The sequence below is a fragment of the Carettochelys insculpta genome, chromosome 4 (assembly GCF_033958435.1).
Source record: "Carettochelys insculpta isolate YL-2023 chromosome 4, ASM3395843v1, whole genome shotgun sequence".
In the NCBI taxonomy this organism is placed as follows: Eukaryota; Metazoa; Chordata; order Testudines; family Carettochelyidae; genus Carettochelys; species Carettochelys insculpta.
In genome coordinates this window covers 122,608,561-122,625,863 of record NC_134140.1, presented here as the reverse complement: position 1 = coordinate 122,625,863, position 17,303 = coordinate 122,608,561, and the positions used below count along the sequence as shown (strand labels likewise).

At 41.2% G+C, this 17,303-nt stretch overlaps 1 protein-coding gene across 5 annotated transcripts in view; it reads right to left on the bottom strand.

Moving 5' to 3' along the window:
• Window positions 1-4,655: 4,655 nt before the first annotated feature.
• MAPK10 (mitogen-activated protein kinase 10) overlaps window positions 4,656-17,303 on the bottom strand; it is a 117,661-nt gene continuing 105,013 nt past the window's right edge. For 4 of the 5 annotated variants that reach the window (XM_074992007.1, XM_074992002.1, XM_074992003.1 and 1 more), the window contains 2 exons: window positions 16,150-16,227; window positions 4,656-4,798 (listed from right to left, as the gene is read on the bottom strand). In XM_074992007.1, the coding sequence (XP_074848108.1) occupies window positions 4,656-4,798; window positions 16,150-16,227 (221 nt within the window). The remainder of the gene's footprint in view (window positions 4,799-16,149; window positions 16,228-17,303) is intronic. The other variant, XM_074992004.1, reaches the window with a different exon arrangement.

Below are 17,303 nucleotides of genomic sequence, written 5' to 3'. Positions count from 1 at the left end.
TTGTAAATTTAGCAGAGTGGTACTGCCACAGCCATCATTTTGTCTAGCCAATGGTGCCACCTCTTGGAGTTACAGATCTATGCCACAAAGGAAAGGATTTCAAAAGGAAAAATTTAGTGTATTAGGGATGTAGTAGTCTTCCAGGATCTATTTCTAATAACAAAATAAACTAACGTGTGTTATTTAAACTCTATGCAATATAGTAACCTACTGAACTTGAGGTTACATCAGGAATGTCATGTAGACTAAAATAATTCAGAATATTAATGTGTGTTGCAAACTCGCTGTGTGGGACCAACGTAAAGAAATACTTTGTCTGTAGACACATTACAATACTCATGGAATGTTTCTTCAGAACATAATGAAACCAGTAGGGGGGTCTGCGTTTATTATACTAGACGTGTAGAGCAAGAGAGCCTTTCTGTAGATTTCTTGATTCAATCTTTAGTATTCTATAGCAGAAAATTATACCTTTATTTAAATGCTATGAGCAAATGATAATTGTATCTTACATTCTCTAGGGGAAATGACTCATCAGTCATGCATTGTGGGTGTTGCATAACCAGAACAAGCCTAAAAAGAAAACACTCGTCCAACAGCCATCACGTTTATAGGAACAGGTTAAGGTGAGAAAGGTAAGCCTCCATGACCACATGTATTTCAATCTTCTTCCTATTCAATCAAGAAAATATGCCAGTATTTTGGCGGTATTAATACGCTGTAATTCCTGTAGGGTTTCCATGCCATCCAGAAACTTAGAAAGATGCCCGTGAAGATGTAGGAACCTCTTGGAGAGGGTCTTTAATCATATTCTTCCTTTCTTAAAGTGACTTTAACTTGTGTTTACTGCAGACTGGCAATCAAGATAGCTAGTCCTTACTCGGACAATGGCTATCAATATGATTTAAGGTGTCACTTAAGGGCATATATTTAAAGGTGTTGGACACCTGAAGATGCGGATAAGTGCAAGTGGGATTTTCAAAACACACCCCTATGTGATTTTGAAAAATCCCTCTAGATGCCTAACTCTCAGTGACTCCCACTGAAGTAAGTGCCTAGGTGCATGTTAATGTTAAATTTGACTCATAGCCAGAATGTGTCTCATTCTCTACATCATTTTAGCTGTTAAGAACTTTGAGCGCTTAAAATACAAGTTTTCCTAGTAGTGTGAGGTATTAATTTTTTAAATATTATTAAAAACAGAGGTAGATTTAAATATCACTGGCAAGTGAGAGAATAAGACCATCCATTAGTTTATGCTGGCTACATGAGGAAAAGGCTTGAAGCATAGACACCTGGGACATTTAGAAACCGCAGGGAGGTTTTGTCTATCCAAAGGTATTTACAGAGCCTCAGTCACTGTAGTTTCTAGCTGATCAGTACATGTATTCCTTCAGGTTACATGCTGAAAACATCAACTTCCTGTGCTCATGAGAAAATAAATGATACTGCTTGTGTCCGAGGGGCTGTTACTTCAGAGCCCCTAACTGTTGTCTTTGTCCCCAAATGAGCAAAGCACTTGTGTATGTTCAAACCTGTTCAGCAAGGGACTAAACCATATGTTTAATTATAAGCATATGTGTAAGTTGCACTGATCTCTGTGTCATTTAGATAATAGCATTTATCTAAATGCCGTAGCTTAGGGAGTCCTATAGCACCAATTACTGGGGCATTTTTCATGGTGACTGCACCTCTTTTCATGAACCCAGGGAAAAATGTGTGATCCTGCACAAGAGAGAAGTAGTTGTCCTTGTTTTGACAGATTAAACTTGGGAGAGTTGCCATGAACCTTAAGTAGCTCTCTATGAAGTGCTTTCCAGCTACTGCTTGGGTAGTTATTGCCAAGGCATTACTATCATTAAAATTGTTCTGCATGTCATTGAGTTCAGGGCACGTTTGTAGTTGTATTCATTTAATAATCTGTCACTCCAAGAGGCTCACTCTTTTCTTGGTTGGGAAGACTACTTAAAATGGTGCACGTCAACAGTATGAAATTGAGGTGAATACTCTAGATTTTACTAGTTTTAATGTATGTTGATTGAACTGGAGCTGATAACTGCTATTATTGCTAAGAAGGCTCCCCGCCCCTCGGTGTTATTGCTTTTGACATACTCCTGCAATGCACTGTGAAGCCCTTCAAACTCTTTCACTGGTACAGGTTGAACCTCTCTAGTCTGGCACTCTCTTATCTGGCAACATCCATAATCTGGTATGATTTTACTTAGCTGGATGACCACTTACCATAGATATGGCCAAGTTTGACATGGTCCCATAAAGTTTGTTCATAGCCACCAGTCCTGTCTCTCAGAGTTCTGTGCTGTTATTTAGCTGTAAGCAGTGGAAGTATTGGTAATGCTGCTAGACAATAGTGAATTCCTGTAGTCAGGCAAGTTTTCTTGTTCTGCACCAGTCAGGTCCCAAGGGTGCCAGACAAGAGAGGTTCAATCTTTACTTGCATGCACCTGAGGCTGGGTTAAGGTCATGTTGCTAAACGCTGATTTGATGTTTCATGGCTTTAAGAGAGAATATTGCTAAACCTGTTGTGCAGTAGTAATTTATTGTTGATACTTATTGCTTTCACATCTACTGCTGTAACTGAGTTTTTAGAAAATCACCTACATAATTTTGTATTCAATATAGGAAAAAATGTTACAGAAAAAAGTCACCAAAACGTACCTGGGGAAAAATTACTTTATAGAATAATTTCAAGACCACTCAGAGCTACTAACTCTGAGATTACAATACATTGATTCTTTATATTTATTTTACATACTTTAGTGGAAGCTTTATTTTTTGCTTTTTACTTTGGACAAAATCTCAGTTGATAGTCAGGTATTTTCCCCAGTTTAGGGATGGCAGTTTTGTTAACTGTCCAATCAAATATCTGTAGATCCAAAAATTGTCATACATTACAGTTAAATAGAATAAGCTCTTTAAATTAACTCTTCCTGCCGTTTGGATGAGGCATACATTACAAATGGCACAGCACATTTAGATTAGAGGAGATATGTGAACCCTAGCATCCTGGCTAAATTCCAACTCAGACAATTGCATTTTGCCTACCTAAAATTCTCATTATTGTTTCAGGAGGAAAAACTGTTCTTCACGTGCCCTAAAAAAGTGTGCAGTTGCTGTACACAATTAAAAGACCTAGCATTATTCATTGCTTCAGGTTCAAAAAATAGTATTACCAGTGAAAATCCAGTTGATATTCAGTATTGGTTTCTTTACAAATATGCATAATCTACCTGACAGTTATACTATCTGCTTGACTGCTGGCTGTTAAATGAAGGCAAAGCACATTCAGTGTATGAGAATATTTGGCCATTCAGTGTACTGACCTCCTGTGCTAGCGCAGTTGAAGACTTTTGAAGAATCAGATGATTTGTCACAGGGGGGAAAAGGCAAAAGGAGCTTTAGAATCAGTGGTGTCCAAGTAATGTAATTCCCACAAGGGAAAATATTTAATTGGTACTCAACTTTTTGTGGCAAGAAATACCTAGAGAGGATGTAGACTGCAAACATCCTTCCTCTGCAATCCTGGCTTACCAAGCACCTAGTCACATATTATACATAAAAACTGTGTACATCCTTCTTTTGTTAGCTGAACCTATCCCCAAACATTTTAGCCCCTAACAAACATACACATTGTAATTAAAAATGGTAAGCCTATCTATAAGCTAAGAAAAATAACTCACTGTATTATCACTATGGAATGTTTGTCTCTGAAGTCTTTGCAGGCTGAGAGATTAGGTAGTCACAGGACAGCTCCTCCATCCTCAGCCCCAACAGCTCCCAAAGACTGATGTGCTTCCTTTTAACCAGGTCCTAGCCCATATCTGTTCTAAAAATCAAAGCAACAAATGTTAGCATGCACAACCAATGCACATTTTCCTTGTAAATCTCCATTCTGTGCATCCTTCATACAAACCGTATTATTAAAAATATATTTATCAGTTGAAATTTGGGTGCTACATCTTCAAGGGTCTGAGAGAGCTCAGGCTTTACTTACTACTTCTGTTTCTTACAAATCTTCTTGTATAATATGCAGCTTAATGGAAAAAAACTGAACAGATTATATACTGGTAATATGTTACAGATGCATTTTATGCCGTTCACATGAAATGGGCCAAATAGTTCTAGGGTGCACACTGTGTATCAGCTGCACATATTGTCATACACATTTGTGTGTGCTGTACGTGTACTGAGATAAATGTGTGTGTGTATCTATATCTGTCTAAGCTGGCAGAAGTAGATAAAATAGATTAGCAATATAGTGAAATCAGATACACACACATACATACATAGAGTGGCTACTGCACACCTTGTCATGCCAGTGTGGAAAAGGATGGTTGCAGATTGCTGGTTTAGCAGCCATTAATTTTACATTTTATGAAAAAAGGCTTCTTTAATTCCTTTTTTTTCATTATGCATCATTGGAAGAAGACCAAAGCAGAGCAACTATAAGTTAAATATGCATTTGAGCTTAGCTGCATTACATAACTCGGTAGGAGAAGCAGGCTGAAAAGGGTTTTGTTTCATTTAAATCTTTATATTTTATTTCTCTTCCTTTCCATCTTTTATTCTTGTTATTGTTTTCCTCCTAAATTGCTTCATCTTCTGAAGAACGTTGGGTTTCGCAGGCAGGCGGCTAGTCACCTGCAACAACCGAGCGGTCCCGCAGAAGCTTCCAAGCTGCTGTCGGTGTCAGATGCCAGGGTTTGGTCAGTGGACATGGAGGAGATGTCATTGACAGATGAGGATGGAGGGAGGCTTTCACTGCTGTTCACTGCTGCACCTGTGCTAAGAAAATGAACACCAATGTGATTAAACCTGAAACCCAAGGCATGCTTGCAACCTGAAGAAAAATGAAGCATTTATTGTTGGACTTTTTGTGGCTGTTGGTTAGAATGGTATGTTGGCCAAATCCCTGTTCAACTCTGGGGCCATACATGTCAGTGAATGTTTAGTTATTGACTTTAACGGTAGTAAGATAGACCAAAAAGCTTCCCTTTCTAGCCCTCAAGTTCTAATGTTGATTAAGCTACAGAAGTTTTGGTGGGAAACTCTCCAACTCATGTGGCTGTTTTGAATACAATTCATATCACATTTCAAATTAAGTGAATCCAGTGATTTATCCTCTTAGAACCATGAAAAATCCAGGCAAGAAGTCTGTGGTCCACTGAAACTGAGCCTGAACGAACTGTAGGAATAAGAAGCCAAGTGAAGAGAAAATATCTAAGAAGATTTAAAAATCTCAGTTGCTGTCAAAAACTCAGAATGCTCTAAATAGTTTGGTGGACAAACTCGTGGGACAAATTATGCAATGAATGAAACAGTATGCCATCTGACGCTATCAAGGGAGGAACATATGAAACATATAAAACACAGAAAATGGGGCCAGTCTGATCCTGATTCTGCTACCGACTTACCATATTACCATGAGCAAGTCACTTAACCTCTGTGCACCTCAGTTTTCCTCATCTGGAACCTTCCCAAATCAATTTGCACATTGAGAGTCTCAAATGACAAATTAAATATTATGGAAAATGATTACTGAAGTTATCTAAGGATAGATATGCACACACACAGCCATCTATCCATCCATACATGACCATGATATCCACATGGTAAACTATAAAACCATATGAAGAATAAATTTATCATGTACCTTTGACTGCTTCTCCAATACTCCACCCATTAATTCATCCCCAGTAGAACATAATAGCCCAGCTTGAAATGTAACTTCAAACAGCTGTCATTGTTTTGTGTTATTTTAAATTAACTTGTCAGGGAAATGTATGCTTCTTTTCTTCCAAATTTATACAATCCAAGGGCTGAGAAGGTTAAGTCAGTTCTGCCTCACAGTTTTTCTTTTCAGTTAAAACTGTCATGACTTTAATGTTTGATATCATATGCCCTCGTGGGCCTGGCACCATGAAATACCCACTATTGGCCTTGGCACTGGCTTCTTGTCCCCTGGAAGATCTGAGGTGCCAGACTTTAAAGCTGTTACATTGTTAGGAAATAGAAAAAAACTATTGCCACATAATTTGTTGCGGGTTCTACAATCTGCTGTTATACTAATGGTACCTGAAACAGGACATCAAACAATCCCTTTATATATTTTAAACCTCCAATACAGTCTCAAATTGAAACAAAAAAAGCAGTCCAGTAGCACTTTAAAGACTGACAAAATAATTTAGTGGGTGAGCTTGTGTGGGACAGAGCCATTTCTTCAGCCCATAGCCATACCAGAACAGACACACTATTTAAGGCACAGAGAACCAAAACTTGTTATGAAGGTTGACAAATCAGAAAAACTGTAATCAAGGTGGGCAAATCAGAAGAGCAGAGGGGCAGTAAGCGGTGGGGGGAAGTCAAGAGGCAGATAAAATAAAGTATGTAAAAGAGTCCTTTTAACAGACAAGGTAATTGCTGTCCCGGTTCAAACCATGTGTTAACGTGTCAAATTTGAATATAAAAGAGTCCATCCCATGAAAGCTCATCACCTAATAAATTATTTTGTTAGTCTTTAAAGTGCTACTGGACTGCTGTTTTGTTTTGATAGTATATAGACTAGAACGGGTATCTCTCTGTTACTATTCTTAAATTGTTATTTTTACTGTTCCATACACAGAATAAATGAGGGTGTAGAATGTAATCAAGGGTTTAATGTCACTCATTTAGGAGCATCTTACTCACAGCTTTGCACATGTGTATAACATGTCCATTCCAAACTCAAGCATAAATTCCATATGCTTTCGCCACCTGCCCAACCCCCACCACCTTCCTATACATACACACATAGCCCTATAGAGATACACATGCAATGCTCTAGATGGCTGAAGAATTCTTAAAGTCTGCCCAGGGCCAGAACTGTGTTCAAGTGCAGTAGTCCCTCGAGTTATGCAAGGGTTGCATTCCCACGTGCCCTCGCATAACTCAAATTTTGTGTAAGTTGGAGGACAGCTTTTTCCCGAGCGGAACACACATTCTGCAGCCGTGTGGCTCCAGCTCAACCCCTGACCCCAGTTCAACTCCCCCCTCTCACCATGTGTGACTCCAGTTCAACCCCCCAACCCCAGCTCAAATCTCCTGTGGCCTGGCTCTGGCTTCAGACCCCCCCCCCTCCCTCCCCCACACATGACGCCAGCTCAGCTCCATCCCCCCACACCCCTCCCTGCAGCCTTAACCCACCCCAGGCTTAACCTTCCCATGGCCCCATCCCATCGCCAGGCTTAACCCTCTCCAACTGTCCCCCCCCCCATCACCAGAACTTATGTTTCAAAAGGAGCTCTAGGGGCTGCAGAACATGTGGGTTTTTTTTATTGAGTTGGTAGAACACTACCAGATTGAAGCTTTAGGTAGATGCTGGTTTCTCAGGATTCCTTGGAGCTGTTCCTGGCTCTGTTACTGACTTGCTGTACAACCTTATGCAAGACACTCAACCTATGTGTGAGTTAGTTTCCCCATCTTGAAAACAGATGCAATAATATTCATCTGCTTCACAGCATTGATGTGAAGCTTAATTAACTAACTGTAAGGTGTCTGAGGCTTCCAGATGGAAGGTGCTATAGAAATTAAAGGGAAAACAGCTGCAAGAAATATAACAACATTTTTGATTCCAACTACCCAGTCTCTTTGATTCACTAAATTGTCACTGGAGGAATTAGCCATGACTACATTTTTCTAAAATCTTTGGGGGGGGGGTCAGTTCCAGCTTTTATCTAGGATACCACCTTTTGATACTATGGTACTGGATTATACTGCTCTTGAGACGACACCTCAGCTGCTTACTTCTGTAAATTGTGCCATTGCTGGGAATCCTTTGCAGCTGGCTACTAAAGAAACTAAATCTTTAAGAGCTGAATGGTACACAATGATGGCAGCTATAAATTAAACAATCAGGTGGAAAATCTGGTGATCTTTGCGGACAGCTGAATGGAAACACTTTCTCTTTAACAATAGTGGTTAAAAAAAGACTGTTTCATTATATTAATATGGGAATAGAGACAAATAATGAAAAGATGATACTGTTGTTATATAAATCGATGTTATGTCCTCACCTGGACAACTATCTTCAATTCTGGCCACCCAACCTCAAACATGACATAGTATGTTTGGAGTGCTGAAAAACTGACAGTGGAAATTGTTTGAAGAATAGGAGAGCTTTCACGGTAGAAGAGACTAATAAGATTTTTTAACAAAAAGCAGTATGACAAGAATGGCACAGTAGAACCCCAAGATAGACACACACTCAAGCTGTGTGAATCTTGGGCTAATGTGACCCTGAGTGGTGGGAGCTGGCACCTGGCTCCAGGCTGCTCACCTCTCAGAAGAGCTTTGAAACTGACCAGTGCTGCTGCACTGGTCAGTTTCCTGGCTCCCTCAACTTATGCGAAATTTTACTTATGTGGGGGTTGCACAAGAATGCAACCTCTGTGTAAGTCGGTGGGCTACTGTACAGAGAAACTCACTCATATCTATCCTTCTGTATGATAAGAGATTGGAAGGAGTTACCCAATGAAATTAAAAAAGGTACATCTTTCATGCTGTTAAATGACTAATTTGTAAAATGAATTTTTACAATTTTTAAAAACAAAAATGTTCCTGAGGAAGTCAATTCCACAAATAATATTGGAGAAGGTCACTGGGATTCAAAAGAGACTGACACAGGTATCTGACTATTAAGAATGCAAGCTTATACATATTCACATTAGAGAGGATACAAACATGTAAAGGGTCTAAATCCTCCTGCTTCAGGTTAATATAAGTCAACCTCTACTAAATCCTTGATGTCACAAAAAAATATCCCCTGTGGTTTTTTTGGTGAATAAACAAATGGCTGTGACACAGGAGACCTGAATTATGCAGCACACATCCAGGTTTTAAAGCAGACAGCAACTATGTCAGAACTTCCCTTTTTCATTACATAGAGGGAATTGCCTGTACATTTTGATGACATCCAGAAAGAAAAAAGAAGCCCTCCATTGATATGCAATGAACAAGTGGAGGTCACATTGCAAGGAGAGAAATGCTGTAACACAAGCAGCACAGACTCTGGCTTTCTGATGCCTTCCATATAGCTGTATTCAGTCTATACCCTAGTGTAATGGGACATATTTTGAATGGTCACACACTGATGATAGAGCAATTCCAGTACTCTGAAAATGTGAGCTACTAATACAGAAGCTCATGATCCATTACATTTTGGAAAGGAAAACTAGTTGTATCAAATAGTTTTGACATAAATGGCACATCAAGAACAGCTTGTCTTTGAACAAATATTAATTGTGGAACATGTGAGCATGTCACCATGCCTAAGCACCACATATAGCTATCTAACATGCTCACCCCATTGTGTTGCAGCAAGGAGACAGGTTTTACATTTCTGAGCTAGCAAATTGCTTCTTGGGACAGATTTTTCTATGTGTAAACAACCCAAAAGCCTTCATGTAAAAGCAAGGCAACCATTCTAGTTAGCATTCAGGAGCCTGATAGTCCTTCTCATACTTCTGATTCAAAATTTGATTATGAACATTAACTTGTTGACCTGCTCGTGAATAAATGAAAATAATAACAATAAAATAAAACTTGTCACTTGGGAGAATGAATTCAGATCTGAATATTGACTATACTTTTATTCTTTTTAGATTACGGTTTGGTCAGATCACAGTACCATGTAGAGTAGCAACTTTCACTCCTTGCTGGAGGTGTCCACAAAGCTGCAAGCTAGAATGTGTGGCTGACTGCCTTAGAAGAGGATGACAAGACCTATTAGGACCAATGAGGAGTCCTGTGGCAGCTTAGAAAAGCTGAGAAGCCTCTACGCCCTATCACGTATCTGGAGGAAAGGACATCAAACCTCGTGCAGGGCCATGTACCGCTTTTCAGAGTAGGGCTATTTCAAACGCAAGTTCTATTATAGCCTCACACAGAGGTTGCTCAAGGTAGTGTCCCTTGGCTTCCTTCTTGCCAGCCACACAACTAACTGGAAACAATTTGCCTACAACTGTCTTCATCTACAAAGGTGAACAGAGTTGGCCACAGGATCTGGGTGCCAGGCCAGTCTTCTCCTACAGATAGCTACTGGCAGCCACACACCACAGCGCAGAAAATACTCACCAGCAGCCACACACCAGACCACAGAAATAATAATCCAGGAACCTATCCCTGCAACAAACCCCCTTGGCAACTCTGTCCACATAGCAATATGAGCAACAAGGACCTAACCACATCAGCCACACCCTCAGGGGCTCATATGCCAGTACATCCATTAATGTGATATATGCCATCATGTGCCAGCAATGCCCTTCTACCATGTACATTACACAGACTGGACAGCCTCTGTGCCAAAGAGTCAACCATAAATCTGACTTCAGGAACTGGAATACACATAAACCCATAGGGGAACATTTTAACCTCCCTGGACGTTCGATAATGGATTTCAACGTAGCCATTCTTCTACAAAAGACTTTTACCACAGGATTACAGAGGGCGACATCTGAATTAGACTTCATTTGAAAATATGACACATTTGAACAAGGCCTTAACAGAGATTTCAACTATCCTCAATTTCCCCACCTTTGATATGCACAGAAACAGCACATGTACTAATTAATTGGCTTCATGAACTGGTCCTACTAGTGGCAGGTAACCCATTTTTGCCCCTTCCCCCCATATAAGCCCTAGATTCTATCTGTCTGCTCCAATTACCTGAAGAAGAAGGTTTTACTCATGAAAGTGCATGACCTAATAAATTCGTTAGTCTCTAAGGTGCTACAGAACTGCTTGTTTTTGTGACACGACAGACTAACATGGCTACCCGTCTGAGACTGTTCAGACTATGCTTCGGGAATTAAAGGAAACAGTGCAAAGGTTCAACTCTGGGTTCTAATTATGGCCAGATAGTTAAAAATGCATGTTCCAGCTAACTGGGCATGAGTGGACTTTCATAAACTTTAGATTGAAAGTTAGATAGCAGGGGGTGGAAATAAGGCCTGCTCTCCAGTCAGGCATCATACAGGTCAGGACCCCTCTGGCACCAAGGAACTAGTTTTGCCAAGAAGGTCAAACCAGCCCACATTTTGCACAGTAACTGCTAATTCTGAGTTCCCAAAACTGCATGTGCATTTTTGTGCACACAAAAAGCCAGATCCCTGTCAGAAAAGAGGCATTTGGAAATGATGCAGTTGTGCCGCCTGCTGATTTCTGTACACAAATATCCACTTTCCAAATGCCCATTTTGCTCAAACAAGCAGCTACATATAGCCAAGCCCATACTGTCAGAGAGCTGGCTATTGTTTCCTATTAGCTTTCCAAGCCATGATGCAGCTTAGCTACAAGGGTTAATGGCTGGAGAACACCGCTGGCTTGACAGTAGCAACTGACCTTTAACACTGGCCACGTGCATGACAGAGTATGGGGTATACACACTAGGTTATGTGTACTGGAATTAGAATTTATACATGCCACCTAAAGCAAAGAGAGTCGTGGGGCTGGACTACATGACCTTCTGAGGTCCCTTCCAGCCCTAGAATTCTATGAAAATTAATTCTGTTGTGATTCTTCCTTTTCTTCACCCCCCCCACCCCGCTTCTATTGTTAGGGGCAGAGCCCTAAATTGTGGTCAATTTACATGCAATACAGCTGAGCAGGGTCTGAGGGGCAAAGATCAGTCCACTCCAGCAGGATTTAAAGCCCAATTTTGTAGCTCCGGGGACTCAGTTTGTTCACTTGTTGATATGTAGTCAGACCCACTGACTGAGGAGAGGCTGGCTAAGGGGGTACGCAAGACTGGCACTTCAAAGGAGCTCAGAGCTTCAGCTGCCACCAGGGTTTCATTAGCCATAGCAGAGGCCAGCGTTCCAGGCCCCTTTGAAATGCTGTGGAAGTGTCGCTCCACGTAGCTCAGGGCAGGGGCAGTTGGGGTGCGGAGGTGCAGGGAGGATCGTGGCATGCACTCCAATCTGAGCAGCACTGAGGGCTGACTGCCCTAGCCCCCGCCTCTTCTGCCTGAGGGCCCACAGTATGTTTTTATGTGTGACCAGACAGTATTCCCAGAAAGGCTTAGCCTAATTAAAAGCTGAGTGAACGTGCTCCTCATTTTAATAAGAAACTTCGTAGCGACAACTCAGCAGCCTATCCGTAGCCACTGGCTAGCATGTTCTGTGTGGAAAAACACAGCAAAGAAGCAAGGGGGTTGCCAGCTGCCAGTGAAGGCATGATGTGACAAGGTGGCCTCTGAAATGTAGACACTTCGAGATCGCCAATGCAGCAAAGTTAACGGAATGCAAAAATTTAGCTGTATATGAAGAGGAAATATTTTCAGCGCTCAATGTGCCCTACTAGCTAACATGCCTGCAAGCCATTTGCTTACAGAACAGTTCACACCATGTTCAGTTGTTAAAGGTACTTCTCTCGATGTGGCTGGAAAGACAGTAGATCGCCGGCTGGCAAATGTAGAAGATGCTTTTTGGTTTGGCTTGAGAACTCTAGGCCTCTGACCCAGCACTGACACTACCTCAACAGAGTTGTATTAGAATGGAAAATCAGGAAGTTAAAATGGGACGGTTGGTGCCTCAATGCATTGAAAAATCAAGGGAGCCTCCATTTGCCAACCCAACCATAAACTTTCACATGGTTTATATTCTTGTGATCAGTAAATTACAAACATGAAAACTGAAGTTCCCTTGAGGGAAAATGACCAACTTCAATGGGGCTATTGACCATGAGCTCAGACTAGACTGTCAGTGGTGCAGGCTTTGCTAGAGCACAGTGAGACAGAATTCCTGTGGGAATCTGCCCCATTCTGTTCACATCTTACCACCTTCATGGTGCATTGAAGCCACTCTCCTCCATAAATCTCTGCCCAAATGAATGGGATAACCAGGAAGGGCAAAATCCTCAGCCAGCGTAAATCTGTACAGCTCTAAAAGTAACTAAGCTGATTTGCATCAGCTGAGGAACTGGCCCACATGGTTCACCCTTCCTTTATTCAGAACTGTGGTAGGAAGTGCAAATAATCAAACCCCAATTACTAACTATGACCCAAAGGTGTCTTTATTCAAATCCTCCTGAATCTGCCTAATCAAATCCAATTTTCACCAGGATCTTCAAAGGCTCAACTGCTCTATTGAGGGTTGTTTTCTTGGGTAAATGGCTTTCTAGCATAACTGTTGAAAAAAACCTTTTGTGTATGTGTGTGTTATAAACAAAAAGTATCCCCCTGCTGTATCCTGATCTTCAACATCAGCTGATCTGTTTGTCCTCATACTTTCAATGAAATTAAAAATTATCTTTCACATACGCCGTGTCTACACGTGCATGCTACTTCGAAGTAGCGGCACTAACTTCGAAATAGCGCCCGTCACGGCTACACGTGTTGGGCGCTATTTCGATGTTAACATCGACGTTAAGCGGCAAGACGTCGAAGCCGCTAACCCCATGAGGGGATAGGAATAGTGCCCTACTTCGACGTTCAATGTCAAAGTAGGGACCGTGTAGTCGTTGCGCGTCCCGCAACATCGAAATTGCAGGGTCCTCTATGGCGGCCATCAGCTGAGGGGTTGAGAGACGCTCTCTCTCCAGCCCCTGCGGGGCTCTATGGTCACCGTGTGCAGCAGCCCTTAGCCCAGGGCTTCTGGCTGCTGCTGCTGCAGCTGGGGATCCATGCTGCATGCACAGGGTCTGCAACCAGTTGTTGGCTCTGTGGATCTTGTGTTGTTTAGTGCAACTGTGTCTGGGAGGGGCCCTTTAAGGGATCGGCTTGCTGTTGAGTCTGCCCTGTGACCCTGTCTGCAGCTGTGCCTAGCACCCTTATTTTGATGTGTACTACTGTGGCATGTAGACGTTCCCTCGCAGCGCCTATTTCGATGTGGTGCTGCGCAACGTCGATGTTGAACGTCGACGTTGCCAGCCCTGGAGGACGTGTAGACGTTGTTCATCGAAATAGCCTATTTCGATGTCACTACATTGAAATAAGCTATTTCGATGTAGCGTTCACGTGTAGACATAGCCATACAGGCCTGAAACAATGAAAAGTTCAGTTTTCTTTTTATGCAAACCTATTCCTGGGTTGGTTTTATGAATTAGTTCCCTAAACAAGCAACTACAGTAGTATTTGAACTTACATTAATATGCAAGTAGTGCTCTATAGTAGAGCAATGTTCAATTACAAGGACTTACTCAAATACTTGCCAGGCCTTCAGATTTATTTTGTCAGAGGTATAATAATTCCTTAAGCCAATGCTGCCTGTAATGTACTTATCCAGCTACTCTGCAGCAACACACTAAATTGTCATTCATATATATTTCCTTGTAGCTGAAATGAAGATTTAATATTAGAACTCTAATGTTGCCAGTTAGCATGCCAGTAATTTATTGCACTTCCATCGTGTTCCCCCTACTTTCATCACTGAGAAACAGGGCACCACGTATGAGATAGTTTGTGTGAACATTGGAAAGATGCTCAGTGCAACACATACAGGGACACATCAAACATTAAGAACTTTTTGATTAAATATGACTTTCTGAGGTTGAAGGGTGAATATGTACTCACAAAAAACAGAAGCAGAGACCACTGCAATTAATAATTAGCCTTTAAGATAAGAATATATTGAAAGTTGTTTCCTACACAGATACACGTATATATAGATACAAACCTTACGTGGATACATATCTGGAGGCCTAATGGTTGTCTAAAAATGTATATATCCACAGTTACTCGTTTGTGTACACAGTCACTGTTGGTATACAAATGCTTGCTTGCATATATGTGGAATTTGCTCATTTTGAGCATGCATATATATACATACATACATACATACATATATATATATAGAGAGAGAGAGAGAGAGAAGCTGTTTAGAGAGCTTATGTGAAAACAAGGCCCTTCTAATCTATTTGCTTACCCAGTCTCAATCAATACCTACCATATATTTGAGAGAGTTTGCCTGTTTGTGAGTGTGTCTGTCTGTTTGTTCGAGAACTCTTCCTAAATGGTGAGGACCACCAAATTTGGTATGCAGCTTCCTCTTACCACAACTTATAACAAGGTATAGTTAACATCCCAAGACAAAGGGATGTGCTTAGAATGCGATTGTTTCTCATAAACTGGAATGGGAGTGGTGCAGTCTCCAGTGACCACGTGGGGGGCAGCAGGGGATATGGGATGGAAAGCAGGGACAGTTATACTACATAATACCCATGTGGGGCAGCAAGAGGCCAGAGATGGGGAGTGGGACAGCTATAACTCCACTGGAGCAGCAGGGGGAAATGGCGGAGAAAGGGACAGGCATCTACTATGTATTTCAGAGAGTTTGTCTGTGTGTCTGTCTTCCAGCCAGGGGACAAGCACTCCTCTCCCAGCAGTGCCTGCACAGAGGCACTTCTCACCTGGGCCCCAAGCTGTGGTGAGAGAGGCCGGAGGTCGACCTCTCTCCCTGGGGCAGCCTGAATCCTGAACTCCTCATTCCTTGCCCCATCCCAGAGCAATGATTTAAATGATAGCAGGGGACGACACAAATATTGAGTGAAGAATCTGAGCAATGCCAGGTAAATCTAGTTTCAGATAAAGTGTTTTAACACTACCAGAGCTTCTGAAAAGATGAATTTCAGGAATCGGGAGAAAGAGGACACTTATGCAGTGCACTTTTGAGGATATAGTGCCAAACTCTGTGCTAGAGTAAATGGGCACAGAGAGATTAACCTCCATAGGTTTCGTTTATTTACACCAGCAGAGAATCGGGCCCTCATCCATCCAGCATAGCGTAAGCTAACAATGGAATCTTACAGCTAAAAAGTGCCAAACCTTGTCACACACAGAAGCTTCACATGCCATCGCCAATATTCTTTTTCCTAGTGGTTCTGAAAATATTAACCAGTGTATAACTATGGAGTTTGCATAATCCTTAGAAAGGCCAATGCTGATAAGAGCACGAGTTCAGTGTGAAGAAATCCCCAAAGTGACTGCGAAGCTCACATGGTATATAACATGTCCTATTTTAAAACATTAAAGTGACACTGGTGCACAGTTAACAAAACTCAACTCATTATAAGAGTATTTTTACATCATCAGGTGTATAACTGCAGCCTCTCTTTGCTGCTGTGGAGAACACATTAATGTTGTTCATTGGGGTTGAGTACCTGAAGGAGAAGGTTGTCCTTTTACTACTCCATTTTTAGTCTTTTCTTCAGAATTCATTACTTCCTTGTAGATCAATTCTGTGAAAGACAATTGATGGTGTAATGAACGCAGTTAGTTCTTGTGCTCATGAGACAACTTAATGCTACAAATAATACTTGAAAAAGACTTTAAATTAGTCGCTCTCTTTCTCTTCTCCTGGTACCCCAATTATCTACCCCTCATCCTTGTTCCTGCTGCTGGAGCCACTCCAGAAGGTTTGGCTTGCCCTCTCTGATTTTAGTAACACTGACTGTTGTAACTGGACCTCACATGGCACTGAAAAAGAGGCTTGTACACAGCAGACTCCATGTGTTGAACAAAGGTAAGCTACAAATCTTTCTTCTCTGTACCAAAATTAAGCTGCAAACCCACTAGGGAGTTTTAAACCATTTGTGCAACGCATTAAAATGATTTAACACAGGCCAAAATGGGCTAGTCTTTAACGAAATACAAACTGGGAATGAAGCTAAATCTTCCCAGACAATTATATGATGAAAGAATGCAAGCATTAAACCAACATTTTCTATTTCCACTTGCTACCTGTGTAACCACTTCCCTTTTGTTTGTGTGTGTTTCTTTTTATTTCTCACACTATTTTCACCTATTTGAGAGGAAGAGAGTTGATCATTCTGCCAGCCTTCTGCAATCTCATTTTGCTTATTAGCGCTTTAGCAAGTCTTTTCATTCTATCTATTCAGTTTTGATTTTTGTGTGTTTGCTTTTTAGATATATGCAGGAGAGTGTAATAGCTAAGCTCTTTTAGTGTTGCATTATCCAGAAATAGAACTGGCACAGTGACTGTAATACTGTTTATCACCACCTAGATTCTAACACCCTATCCCTGTTGAATAATCTTACTCCATGAATAGTCCCCTTGCCTTCAGAATCTGGCCACATGGTCTTTGCTAGGCAGTACATAGTATATCAGGCAATCAGGATATAATGTGCAGGGCCTGTTTCTGTCATTCTTCTCATGTGCTTGTCACACAAGTAACCCCCGAGACAGCAATTAATCTATTCATATAGTAAAGTACTACTCAATGTAAGTAAATATTATATCATCAGGCCCACAATGAGCAATATCAACAGGTTTCAAATGAGCATGAAATTCCTT